This window comes from Orcinus orca, chromosome 16, assembly GCF_937001465.1.
Source record: "Orcinus orca chromosome 16, mOrcOrc1.1, whole genome shotgun sequence".
Lineage (NCBI taxonomy): Eukaryota > Metazoa > Chordata > Mammalia > Artiodactyla > Delphinidae > Orcinus > Orcinus orca.
Window position 1 is genome coordinate 10927822 of NC_064574.1, and position 14205 is coordinate 10942026.

The 14205-nt window shown below is 47.3% G+C and overlaps 1 protein-coding gene across 7 annotated transcripts in view; it reads left to right on the top strand.

Moving 5' to 3' along the window:
- ATP9A (ATPase phospholipid transporting 9A (putative)) overlaps window positions 1-14205 on the top strand; it is a 136586-nt gene that overhangs the window by 98134 nt on the left and 24247 nt on the right. For 6 of the 7 annotated variants that reach the window (XR_004478679.2, XR_004478678.2, XR_004478680.2 and 3 more), the window contains 4 exons: window positions 4492-4584; window positions 5749-5832; window positions 7411-7581; window positions 9117-9215. The exons of the other annotated variant lie outside the window; for it this stretch is intronic. Coding sequence is in view for 3 of the 6 variants with exons in the window: in XM_033411223.2 (XP_033267114.1) it covers window positions 4492-4584; window positions 5749-5832; window positions 7411-7581; window positions 9117-9215 (447 nt within the window). In the remaining 3 variants the exon portion in view is untranslated. The remainder of the gene's footprint in view (window positions 1-4491; window positions 4585-5748; window positions 5833-7410; window positions 7582-9116; window positions 9216-14205) is intronic. 7 annotated transcript variants of the gene reach the window in all.

Sequence of the window (14205 nt, forward strand, 5' to 3'; positions counted from 1 at the left end):
CAGAGGAGAAAATTGAGGTATAGAGAGAAGAAGAAACCTCCCTAAGTTCATATAGTTAGAAAAGGTGGAGCTGGGCTTCTACCCCAGGCTGTCTGGCTCCCAGGTCTTGCTCTTTATCGCCAGGCCCTGGGAGTTTGGGTGTGATGAGAGGGATGTGGGAAAGCTCACAGAGCACCCACAGTAATGTTGAGGGTAGTGTGTTAATTACGTATGGCGTTGTGACAGATTATCCCGCATGTGATGGCTTAAAACGACAGGAGGTGTTATCTGACAATTTCTGGGGGCCAAGGAGTCCGGGTGCAGCCTCGCCGGGCCCTCTGCCTCGGCATCTCTCATAGGCTGCAGTCATCCAAGGTTCAGCCGGGGCAGGATTCACTGCCAGGTGAAATCAGTGTTGTCAGCAAGAGTCAGTTCCTTGCAGTTGTTGGGCTGAGGACTTTAGTTCTATACCAGCTGCTGGCCAGAGGCCACCCTCATCCACTGCCCCACAGGCCTCTCCATAGACCGGCTCCCACATCAGCTGGCTTCACCCAAGTGAGTCTGTGAGAGTGTGAACAAGACAGAAGGCACGTCATCTCAGAACCAACCTCCCTTCACTTTTGCCTTATTCTGTTATTAGAAGCAGGTCCCTGGGTCCAGCCCACCACTTGGTGGGCCTGGATCACCCAGGGGTGTGAACAGCCCAGGAGGTAGGGAAAGTGGGAGTCACTGAAGAGGCTGTTTCTCCAGGTAAAAGTTAGAAACAGCTCCATGAGCTGCAGTACTGATGGTCCAGTGACACACAGTACGAATGTGCCTTGAAAACGACCCATTTTAAGGGATTTTTATGTCCCCGGTGCCAGTAGTCTTCAGACTCTACCAGACATATATCCTTGGCAGTTTTTGAGTGGGATGGGGGCTTTTCTTCCCATGCAGCTGCTGCTTTTCCCACTGGTCTGCACCTAGCCTGCCCCGTGGCTTTTAAACCGTATCTTGAGTGCGTGTCTGATGTCAGGAACATCCACGGCCTGGAAGCAGCCACATGAATCCTGTGGGTGGGTGTTTCCTGGGGAATTAGAGTCGTTATCTACTATGGAATTGCTTTTATTTTGTTCCAGCCTTTATTTTTCCAAGTTCTAGGGCCATGGACTATGCTGGAGTCATTTGAGGGTTGACTCATCATCAAATAGTCCCGATATCAGCCGTTCTAGAATAAGTGGGCTGAGTGCGTCACCCTTCCTTTAGTTGCAAAGGGCTATCATTCCCAGACATGCATCACATTTTATGAGATGTGACCCCTGTATCTTCCCACAGCAAGAACGGGATCTGTGTCTGGGAGTATGGGATACTGTTGGGTGGGCAAATCTATCATTACTTTACAATAGCGCTCCACCCTTCCCAGATTATATTTTAAAAAAAATCAGCATTGGGACCAGATAAGTATGTATAGAAGGGGATCAGAACCTTTCATCTGTATTTTCATCACCCAAAGACAGCCACTCTTGCCTTTTCAGGGAATTTCCCTTCAGTTTTTTCTCTAAGCATAAATGAGGGTAAACAGCCGCACACAATTTTATAAAACTGGCTTCAGACTCCGCCTAAAGCTTTCTAAAGCTCCCACCCCCTCCACTGAATAATAAGTATAGGGAAAATGTTCTCATATTATTAAAACATGGTTTTTATGATTTTAATGTGGGCATGGTGTTTTGCTGAAAAAATGTAGCATTACTTAATCAAATACTCCTTTCTTGGATTCTTAGGTGGTTTTCCATCTCTCACTACTAACAGTGAATCTGTGCACATCCATCTTTGTTAGGCTGTCTTTAATGTGATGCATATTATTTTGCTAATATTTTTGTTTTCTGACCTGTCTCCCTCTGTATCTTTGGTTTTGCAGGGTGCAAATCCGTGCCCAGGGCTGTGGAGCTAGCTCTCCACTTAGCACGAATCTCACTGTTCTCCTTTCGCGAAGTGACTCTCATCCTGGGGCCATCTTGCCCCCAGGGGACATGGGGACACATCTGGGGACATTTTTGGTTGTTGCAGCTCAGAGGGTGGTGCCACTGGCATCTAGTGGATAGAGGTCAGGACAGCCTCATACCAAAGAACATTCCAGCCCCAAATGTTCATCGTGCCGGGGCTGAGAAACTCACTTCTGATGTGGCCATCTTTTCTGTCTGTTGTTTGAAAGTAACTGCCCAGTTACCTGATGTGAGGAAGTTTTCCCTCGGTTATAAAATGGTTCTCAACCTGGTTTAATGACGGTTGACAGTTATAGTTTTGTTCTCACCTGGCTCATCAACCCTCTTAAACATGTGTGAGCTCAAGGACGGTTCTGTGCGGCATCTTCTTACCCTCACCAAGCAAGGTCTGGTCTTTCTGTGAATCTCTCTTCTGAGAAGGTCAGTGAGGTTAGAGAAGCCGGTTTCGTCGGGGCTTGCGTGTTTGTCCCTGTGTCGCCAGTTTTGTTTTTGTTGTGTTACAAGATGTTCCACTGCCCTCCCCTCACCCTTCCCCCTTGGCGTGCTGAAGTCGGATCACTGGTATAGATCATACCCTTGTCACTGTCTGAATAAAAGAGGCCTTTGAACAGGTGCCAGAGTCAGACCACAGTGGAAAAAGATGAGGCCCCCAAACAATGCAGCACAACCAGCAGATCTCTGTAAATTTAGAGCGTAATCTTGCCATAATATGGGAACGAAGTAACCTTGTGATGAACTTGGTGGGAGGAAATGACTAACGGGAGGAGACAGTCGGTACAGTATTTATATTGGACAAGATGTCCGAGTTCTCTTGAGCCCCTTCTGGAGCAGAGGAAGCTGGGGAGGGGGGCGTTATTTCCCATAGCAGCGTTTGGGTGAAGGCGAAAGGAAAAAGGAACCTCAGATGCTTTCATGTTCAGACCCCACTGCTGTCTTTGGCCCGAGTCACAAGCAGGCATAGATGCAGTCCATCAAAGCAGCAGCCTGCAGTTCTGATGCTTTTAAAGGGCAGGTGCCTGTTCGTGGCCTGTGGGTGCTTTTATGAGTAAGCATGTTGTTCTCAAAGACTGGCCGTGATCAGAGGCCTTCGGAAGTTACTTTAGTAGATGAGACTATACCACTGATTTGGCCTTGGGTATTTATTTCCTATTCAATGAAGAGCTTACAGGCATGCATTCTGGGCTTCCTGGGGCAGCAGAATTTAGGCACGAGGTGGTGATGGCCGTGCTCAGTTAGCCTTGCGCATCTCCATTGCCTCCAGCCTCCCTGCGATGCAGGTCTGTGAGGAAAGAGTCATGGGATAAGAATTGACGATTTCACCATCATTCCTTAAAGCCAGGGTTTCTCAGCCTCGGCACCATTGACATTTGGGGCGGGATGATTCTCTGTTGCAGGGACCGCCCTGTGCATTGTAGGACGGTTAGCAGCATCCTTGGTCTCCACCCACTAGATGCCAGTAGCACCTCCCAGTTGAGATAATCAAATACGTGTCCAGACATTGTCAGAAGTCCCCTGGGGGCAAAACCACCCCCATTCAGACCCCCAGCTTAAACCTTGTTTTCTACAAACAGCGCGACTGAGGGTCTTGAGGAGTGACTGTCACCCCAACAGGAATAATAACACTGGGTGAGCATTTTCTGTGGATGTTGGCCCTTTGCTACCTGCTCTATGTAGATGATCTCGTTTAAGCCCCAGCAAGCTATACGGTAAGAGTTGTCAGGGTCCCGATTTTACAGAGGAGGAAACTGAGGTCTAGGGAAAAGAAGTAGCTTGTCCAGGTGCACACAGCTGGGAGCTGGTACCGGGTCTAAGCATCTGATGTCTGTGCTGTGATGTCACCCTCTCCCCAGAAAATCGGGTCAGTGTGAACTGAAAATCTGGGTACTTTGCTCTCTACCTAAGTCCTCAGGTAGATGTAAGGGTCCCACGTTGTCTAGAGCAGTAGCTGTCAACTGAGGCAATGTGTCCCCCAGGGGACATTTGTTAATGTCTGGAGACATTTTGGTTGTCACCAAGGGGGTTGCGGCTGGCCTCTGGTGGGCTAGGGATGCCGCGGGAGATGGTGCCATGCAGAGTCCAGCCCCCTCACGGCAAAGAATTCTCCAGCCCCAAATATTAACAGTGCCGAGGCTGAGAAACCCTGATCTCGAGAATTATCTTACTTCCCAACTCTTTCTGGTAGACCACGTTTTGGCAATACCGGCAGCCCCGCATATAAATTTAAAATTATCTTACAGTGTGAGGGTCAGTCTGTTCCCGTTAGAATAGTAATGACTGTAAAAACAGAGTTCTTCAATCCTTTTGATCTTGCTTTCATCATTTAATGATTTTCCAAATGCTTTGAGTTTTCTTGTTTTCTGTGGCCTTTGCCCCAAAGTGAGGCTCCCCTCTCACTTTTCATCTTCGGCCAAGTGAGAAAACACTGGCGTCCACTGAGTACACTTTGTGCAGCATCTCTCGTGGGAAGCGGCCACTGGAGCGGGACCAAGTGTTCCTCTTGGGTGTTCATTCCTCCCGGCCCTCCCTCTAGGATGAATCGACTGGGGAGATTACGTTTTACATGAAGGGAGCGGATGTCGTCATGGCTGGCATCGTGCAGTACAACGACTGGCTGGAGGAAGAGGTAAGCGTGACGTGGGGTGTGGAAACGGGGCCTTGGATGCGTGTCCTGGAGTCTGTCCCTTGCATGGAATAGTGAGGTGGGTCCCTGCATGCGTTTTCTGGGGCTATGTAACAAATCACCCCCAAACGTAGCAGCTTAGGAGGACGCGTGTAATTTCTTACAGTTTCTGCGAATCAGCAATCCAGGCACAGCTTGGCTGGGTCCTCAGCTCAGGGTCTCTTTGGCTTTGGTCAAGGGGTCACCCGAGGCTGGGGTCTCATCTGAAGGCTCAGCTGGGGCGGGACCCCCTTCCCAGCCCACTGGGAAGTGGTCATGGGCAGGATTCAGCTCCTCAGTGCCTCTAGGCCGGAGGCAGCCACGTTCCTTGCCATGTGGATGAAACAGAGAGAAGTGAAACAGAGAGATGAAACAGAGAGAAGTGACCTTCTTGGAAACGACCTCCCCTCACTTTGCCGCATTCTGTCTGTTAGGAACAAGGCACTGGGTCCAGTGCACACTCAGGGCAGGTGAACATACAAGGGTGTGGGTACCAGGAGGCGGGCATCATGGGGCCCCGTCACAGGCCACCTTGTCCCGGATTGTGACGTGGGAATTGGCTGCAGCAGGGAGGGAAGGAACTCTCCAGTCTGTCAGGCCGTTTCTGTTTCATCTCCCATCTCCAGGCGCAGAATTCACATTTTATGTTCAGTAATATCATATTTCCAATTAGTGAGTAACAAACCCAAATGCCAGGGGCCAGGCAGGTAACTCAGGTGAATGAAACGGGCCGGGATGTGTTTCCTGACAGCATCACACTTTGTGCGTTGAACGTGTTGGAATATTCTTCACTTGACAGCTATGTTTCGTGGGACCGTGTGGAAACAGCCGCCTTTCAGTATCACTGGCTGTGGTCATTTGGGAAAGTGCTCTTGTCAAAGGTTCAGTTTTTCCAACGAGCCTGAAATCCAGATTAGTCTCTGAGACCTTACTGCATTGACTTAAATTTTGAGACCCCTTTGGAAGGTTTGCTGAGAGAGACTGCTTCAGGGGAAAGCAGCGTTCTGATTTACCATTGCACTGTCCCCTTGGGAGGGGCATCCACTTCAGCCTCCAGCCCTCCCCAGAGAGAGTCCGGGATACAGAGCCCTTAGTGCAGCTCTCCGCTGACCAGGGTTTGCTTTTCAGTGTGGAAACATGGCCCGGGAAGGGCTGCGGGTGCTTGTGGTGGCGAAGAAATCTCTAGCAGAGGAGCAGTATCAAGACTTTGAGGTCAGTGGTTCTGTGACTTTCCTTTTACTTTTTAGCCCCACTCACCTCCCCATCTTCCCCTCCCTCATTCTGCTCTGGCCAGACTGACGTCATTTCTGAGCACACCAGGTTCTTCTCTCTGCCTAGTACTGTCCTCCCTCACAGAGCTCCAAGGCCCCCCTCCCTCACTTCCTTTGGGTCTCAGCTCAAATGCCGCCTCCTCTGAGAAGTCTTCCTGGATCCCCCATCTAAAGCAGCCCCGCCTCATCACTCCCCGTTGTCACCCTGTTGAACTTTCTTCACTGCATTTATCACCAGCTGTAATGACTTTATGTACGTATTTTCACATTCTTTTTTTTTTTTTTTTTTTGCGGTATGCGGGCCTCTCACTGTTGTGGCCTCTCCCGTTGTGGGGCACAGGCTCCGGACACACAGGCTCAGCGGCCATGGCTCACGGGCTCAGCCGCTCCGCGGCATGTGTGATCTTCCCGGACCGGGGCATGAACCCGTGTCCCCTGCATCGGCAGGCGGACTCTCAACCACTGCGCCACCAGGGAAGCCCTCACATTCTTTTTGATAGCTTCTTTCTGGAATAAAATCTTTTTGAGAGCAGAGACTTTATCAGTTTGGTTTGCCCTTGTACCCCAACACTTACGATAGTCATTATAAACCTTCTGAAAAATATGAAATGAAACCTTCAAATTTGAAATTGTAAACCTTCTTGAAGCCCTAATTTTTTTAAGCTGTAGAAAATGTTGGATTTGAACTCGATCATTGACTTTCACTGCCAAGGCTTCCAGTATAAATATGTCTTGTTAATTGTCATCTCATCCATGGATTGTGTGTTCCTTGAGGGGGAGGGTCCTTGTTGTACCCCCAGTCCTGGCACAAAGCTGAATGAATGTATTTACACGTGACTGAAGGGGAGAGAGACCAGGCTGGGGGAAAGGCTTCTGCGGCCCTTGTCCTGCTCCACCCAGAGAAACTGTGCTTGGGTCTGTCACTTTTATGTGCTTGAGTTCTTTGTAAAGTTTTATTTAACGAGAGTTCTAGCCCTGATAAAATTCTACCTTTCTTTCAGTTTTAAAGGCATATGCTTTGTGACTGCTGTATCTTTGTTAACACCGTAAAGAGGGGATAAACAGGAGGGTTGGGTCGATGGTCTTTGGAAGTAAGACTTTGTCTTTAGACAACCTGGTGGTCAAGAGTCCTTGGTTACAGAGCATATGCTGTGTGGGGAGAAGCTACCGTCTTTTGAGGTCTCGAGTTGTACTAATCCTTGTAAAAACCCAGTGAAGTTGGGGCCGTTATTGCCTCTTCGGGGAGGAAAACAATTGAGGCTCAGAGAAGTTAAGTGACCTGCTAGAAGTTGCACAGCAGGTGAGTGTAGAGCAAAGGGTGGAGCTCCGGTCTGTCCAGTTCCAGCGTCTGGACTGATGAACTGGGAAGGAGGCTGGAGGTCTCAGTTTCACCCCTTTGAGGTTCACCCAGGTGCTGGGGTCCCTGCCCTGTGTGGGGGATGAGACTCTCCCACTGCCAGTTGGTCCGCCTTGCACCTCTCCAACCTAAGTGGTGACAGTGTCCCCTGGTGTGTCCCAGGCCCGCTATGTCCAGGCCAAGCTGAGTGTGCACGACCGTTCCCTCAAAGTGGCCACAGTGATCGAGAGCCTGGAGATGGAGATGGAGCTGCTGTGCCTGACAGGGGTGGAGGACCAGCTCCAGGCGGACGTGAGGCCCACCCTGGAGACCCTGAGGAACGCCGGCATCAAGGTAGGGTGAGCCTGCCTGGACCCACTGCTGAAATAGGTTGCCACATGGCAGTGACTTCCAGACTTAGACCAGTGATCCCGTCAGCGGAGGGTGAAAATTAGAGGTGGGGGGAGGCGGGGCCGAGGATGGAAATAGTGACAGGGAACCGGGCTCAGACAGTGACCTGTAGCCTTCCCATCCTTGACAGCTGTGGAAGACGTCTTGTGTGTCCGCTTTTGCTGCCGGCTTCCCCTCTGCATGCCGGGCTCCATGGAGACAGGACCGAGAGCATCTCCTTAGCTCTCAGGACCAGCTGTGTCCCGCGCATTTGCGGTGTTTGTTATATTCTTGTTGAGTGTCCGGCCAGCCAACCAATCTGTCTTTTGGTCTGGGTAACTGAATGACCACCCAACAGAGTGACCATCTGCCCCAACGAACTGCCGTATTTACATTCTTGTTTGGGGCCAAAAAGTACATATCTGGTAGTTTAATCCGGAGACGCCAGTAGAGGGCGTCTGGGGAGCGGGCTCCATCTCAGCGGACCCAAGCAAGGGATTAGCAAACTCATCGGCTAGAAGCTCCTGAAAATAACGTAGGTTAAGCTGCCTGCCTCTGCCCAGAGCAGCTCTGGGCTGCGTCCTTGGGCCCGCATCTGGCACGAGTGCCCGTGAGCTGAGCGGGGCGATGTCAGCAGGACGGATGAGGCCTGGGCCTCCGTTTCCCACCTCATAAAGTTACTGTGAAGGAACAACGCACAGCACTTAACAGGTGCCCGGCACGGTGAACACTCGGGGAACCTTTGTGGTTATTTTCTTTCCTGCGCTTCCCCTGCTGCCAAGATATCCTTTGTCCGATGACTCTAAGGCCCCCACCCCACTTCCCCACGGGGAGCAGAGGGAGCAGAGGGTTAATGGGTGAATCAGCAGGGTAGGAAGCACATCCGTTTAGACTCTGAAGACTTGGGTCCTGGGCCTGGTCGGGACAGGAAGTAGCTCTGTGGCTTTGGGCAAGTCACCTACCCTCTCTGAGCCCGCCACACTGAGGCGCACAGTGCTCAGTTATGAGGCGAGGAAGGACCTGGCATGTTTACTGTCGGCGGTTTAGTTAGGGTTCAGCCCCCTGAGATTGCTCGGGGGCATCCGGCCGCGTAGAAAGACCCTGTGGAACGTGACAAATCAGTGTTTCCTGTGGGACATGGAAGTGACCCCTCGTCCATACAGCCTTCCCCTTCTTTGAGATTATTTATTGCTTTAAGAAAAGTTTCCGGAACGGGGATTAGGAGGGCAGAGGCTGAGCTTCACAACGTCTACTGCAGCATGTGGCCAGTTTTTCAAAAGTGCCACACCAGCTTTTGCTACCACCAGCGGCAGACGCCCAAGGTCTTGAAGCCCTTGAACTGGGGCCTTTCCTGTGGTTCGTTGGGGACATTGTAGGCCTCAAGGAGGTAAATGGAACGTATCAAGTTCAGCTCGATGTGTTTGGAAACTCGGCTGACACAGGCGACAGGCTAGCCTCAAACGCTAACCAAGGGGACCCCTTCCATGCGGTAATTTCAGGTTTGGATGCTGACGGGGGACAAGCTGGAGACAGCTACATGCACAGCAAAGAATGCACATCTGGTGACCAGAAACCAAGACATCCACGTTTTTCGGCTGGTAAAGCGTTGTCTGCTCTGGGGCCCTGTGGGGTGATGCTGCCGTTTGCCCTGTAGCCTCATAGCCTCGCTTGGACCCCTGGGGGGGTGGTGGTGGGAGCTCACGTCGTTGGTTTGGGTGGGATCACTGAATGACCCAGGCGAGGCTCAACGATTCCTGCCGGTGGTGGTGCAGGAGCGCCTGGTTACCGCCCCATGTTAACCTGTGTTCTTAACCCGGTGCTGGCTGTGGTCCCTTTGAGGAGCTGACGGGAGTTAGGTGTGATCAGCGTGAAGGATGCAGATGAGCTCATACATGTGAAATTGTACATACAAGTCTGGGATTTCCCTGAACCCTTCAAAGCCAACTCCTTGGGTAGGAAATCAGTTCCAGATCGCAGATACTGGCCTGTCTTCCCTCCTGAAGGAAACCCTTGAGGAACCTTTAGAAGGAGGCGTGTTGGGTGGCAAATGAGAATTCCCTGCCCTGGTGGCCAGCGCTTGGCCCAAGCAGTGCGGGCACAAGGAGCTGCTCCAGGGCTTGAAGCCAAGGACGGTGATTGGCCTTATTGAGTTGGGAGTTGGGAGGGGCACTAGGTCCCCTCTGGGGCCAGATGTGGTGGTCCTACTTATCTGTCATCAGAGCTACCAAGCCAAACAACTGGATCTAGATGTTTTGGGGGTCTCCCCCCATACCCCTGCCTTTGGTCTATAGCCCGTTGAAGCTTTATGAAATCCAGCAGTTTCGGGACTAGCACAACCGGCATCGTGTAGAGACAGATACAGTGGATCCTCATTATGGATTCTGTATTTGCAAATTCACCCACTCGCTAAAACTTGTTTGTAACCCGAAAATCAGTACTTGAGGTGCTTTCAGAGCCCTATATGGACGCATACACAGCAGTGGAAAGTTTGAGTCATCTGACGAGTGAGTTCCTAACTGAGGTGGAGAGGGGTGATGCTCTGCCTTTTTAAAAAAAATTTATTGATTGATTTATTTTTGGCTACGTTGCTGCATGTGGTCTTTCTCTAGTTGCGGCGAGTGGGGACTACTCTTCGTTGCGGTGCACGGGCTTCTCATTGCGATGGCTTCTCTTGTTGCAGAGCTCAGGCTCTAGGCGCGCGGGCTTCAGTAGTTGTGGCACGCGGGCTCAGTAGTTGTGGCACACGGGCTTAGTTGCTCCACGGCATGTGGGATCTTCCCGGACCAGGGCTCAAACCCGTGTCCCCTGCATTGGCAGGCAGATTCTTAACCACTGCACCACTAGGGAAGCCCGCTCTGCCTTCTTGTCTCAGCTCTCAGGTGGACGCAAGGGTCCTTTTCAGTCTACTCAGTGCCACATTTTTTGCATCTTTGTGGGTTTTTTTGTTAGCAGTTTCACTGTTTAACATGGCCCCCAGCACAGAGCTGGGAACTGACCATATCCCTGAGTGCAGGAAGGCTGTGATGAGCCTCCTGGAGATAAGCTTCCTCCAGGCATGAGTCATGGTCCTGTTGGCCATGAGTCTAATGTTAATGAATCAATAATAAATATATTTTTTTAATTAAAATTTTTTTTATTGAAGTGTAGTTGACGTACAATATTATATGTTTCAGGTGTGCAACACACTGATTCACAGTTTTTAAAAGTTATATTCCATTTATAATTATAAAATATTGTCTATATTCCCTGTGCTGTACAATATATCTTTGTGGCTTATTTATTTTATTTTAAAATTTTTTAATAGATCTTTATTGGAGTATAATTGCTTCACAATGCTGTGTTAGTTTCTGTTGTACAACAGAGTGAATCAGCTGTATACATACATATATCCCCATATCCCCTCCCTCTTGAGCCCCCCTCCCACCCTCCCTATCCCACCCCTCTAGGTGGTCACAAAGCACCGAGCTGATCTCCCTGTGCTATGGGGCTGCTTCCCACTAGCTGTCTGTTTTACATTTGGTAGTGTACATATGTCCATGCCACTCTTTCACTTCGCCCCAGCTTCTCCCTCCACCCCCGTGTCCTCAAGTCCATTCTCTATGTCTGTGTCTTTATTCCTGCCCTGCCATTAGGTTTATCAGTACCTTTTTTTTTAGATTCCATATATATGTGTTAGCATACAGTATTTGTTTTTCTCTTTCTGACTTCAGTCTGTGTGACAGACTCTAGGTCCGTCCACCTCACTACAAATAATTTCGGGTTTTTTTATGGCTGAATAATATTCCATTGTATATATGTGCCATATCTTCTTTATCCATTCATCTGTTGATGGACATTTAGGTTGGTTCCATGTCATGGCTATTGTAAATAATGCTGCAGTGAACATTGTGGTACATGTCTTTTTTTGAATTATGGTTTTCTCAGGGTATATGCCCAGTAGTGGGATTGCTGGGTCATATGGTAGTTCTGTTTTTAGTTTCTTAAGGAACTTCCATACTGTTCTCCATAGTGGTTGTATCAATTTACATTCCCACCAACAGTGCAGGAGGGTTCCTTTTTCACTACACCGTTTCCAGCATTTATTGATTCTAGATTTTTTGATAATGGCCATTCTGACCGGCGTGAGGTGATACCTCGTAATTTTGATTTGCATTTCTCTAATAATTAGTGATGTTGAGCATCTTTTTATGTGCCTCTTGACCACCTGTATGTCTTATTTGGTGAAAAGTCTATTTAGGTGTTCTGCCCATTTTTTAATTGGATTGTTTGTTTTTTTTGATATTGAGCTCCATGAGCTGTTTGTATATTTTGGAGATTAATCCTTTGTCCATTGTTTCATTTGCAAATATTTTCTCCCATTCTGAGGGTTGTCTTTTCATCTTGTTTATGGTTTCTTTTGCTGTGCAAAAGCTCTGAAGTTTAATTAGGTCCAATTTGTTTAGTTTTGTTTTTATTTTCATTACACTAGGAGGTGGGTCAGAAAAGATCTTGCTGTGATTTATGTCAACGAGTGTTCTTCCTGTGTTTTCCTCTGAAAGTTTTATAGTGTCTGGTCTTACATTTAGGTCTTTAATCCATTTTGAGTTTATTTTTGTGTGTGGTGTTAGGGAGTGTTCTAATTTCATTCTTTTACATGTAGCTGTCCAGTTTTCCCAGCACCACTTATTGAAGAACCACCATTGTATGTTCTTGCCTCCTTTGTCATAAATTAGGTGACCATATGTGCGTGGGTTTATCTCTGGGCTTTCTATCCTGTACCATCGATCTATGTTTCTGTTTTTGTGCCAGTACCATACTGTCTTGATTACTGTAGCTTTGTAGTATAGTTTGAAGTCAGAGCGCCTGGTTCCTCCAGCTCTGTTTTTCTTTCTCAAGATTGCTTTGGCTATCCAGGGTCTTTTGTGTTTCCATACGAATTGTAAAATTTTTTTGTTCTAATTCTGTGAAGAATGCCGTTGGTAGTTTGATAGGGATTGCATTGAGTCTGTAGATTGCTTTGGGTAGTGCAGTCATTTTCACAATATTCATTCTTCCAATCCAAGAACATGGTATATTTCTCCGCCTCTTTGTGTAATCTTTGATTTCTTTCATCATTGTCTTATAGTTTTCTGACAAGTCTTTTGCCTCCTTAGGTTGGTTTATCCCAGGTATTTTATTCTTTCTGTTGTGATGGTAAATGGGATTGTTTCCTTAATTTCTCTTTCTGATTTTTCGTTGTTAGTGTATAGGATTGCTAGAGATTTCTGTGCATTAATTTTGTATCCTGCAACCTTACCAAATTCATTGATTAGTTCTAGTAGTTTTCTGGTGGCATCTAGGATTTTCTATGTATGGTATCATGTCATCTGCAAACAGTGACAGTTTTACTTCTTCTTTTCCAATTCGTATGCCTTTTATTTCTTTTTCTTCTCTGATTGCCGTGGCTAGGACTTCCAAAACTATGTTGAAGAGGAGTGGCAAGAGTGGACATCCTTGTCTTCTTCCTAATCTTAGAGGAAATGCTTTCAGTTTTTCACCATTGATTATGATGCTTTCTGTGGGTCTGTCCTATATGACCTTTATTATGTTGAGGTAGGTTCCCTTTATGCCCATTTTCTGGAGAGTTTTTATTATAAATTGGTGTTGAATTTTGTCAAAAGCTTTTTCTGCATCTGTTGAGATGATCGTGTGGTTTTTATTCTTCAATTTATTAATATAGTGTATCACATTGATTGATTTGCATATATTGAAGAATCCTCACATCCCTGGGATAAACCCCACTTGATCATGGTGTATGATCCTTTTAATGTGTTGTTGGACTCTGTTTGCTAGTATTTTGTTCAGGATTTTTGCATCTATGTTCATCAGTGATAGTGGTCTATAATTTTCTTTTTTTGTGATACCTTTTTCTGGTTTTGGTATCAGGGTGGTGACTTTGTAGAATGAATTTGGGAGTGTTCCTCCCTCTGCAGTTTTTGGAAGAGTTTGAAAATAATCTGTTAGCTCTTCTCTAAATGTTTGATAGAATTCGCCTGTGAGGCCATCTGGTCCTGGACTTTAGTTTATTGGAAGATTTTTAATTACAGATTCAATTTCATTACTTGTGATAGGTCTGTTTATATTTTCTAATTCTTCCTGATTCAGTCTTGGAAAATTGCACCTTTCCAAGAATTTGTCCATTTATTCATGGTTGTCCATTTTATTGGTATATAGTTGTTTGTAGTAGTCTCTCATAATCCTTTGTATTTCTGCCGTGTCAGTTGTGATTTCTCCTTTTTCATTTCTAATTTTATTGATTTGCATCCTCTCCCTTTTTTTCCTGATGAGTCTGGCTAAGGGTTTATCAATTTTGTTTATCTTCTCAAAGAACCAGATTTTTGTTTTATTGAACTTTGCTATTGTTTTCTTCGTTTCTGTTTCATCTATTTCTGCTCTGATCTTTATGATTTCTTTCCTTCTACTGACTTTGGGTTTTCTTTGTTCTTCTTTCTCTAGTTGCTTTAGGTGTAGGGTTAGATGCTTTATTTGAGATTTTTCTTGTTTCTTGAGGTGAGACTGAATTGCTATAAACTTCCCTCTTAGAACTGCTTTTGCTACATCCCATAGGTT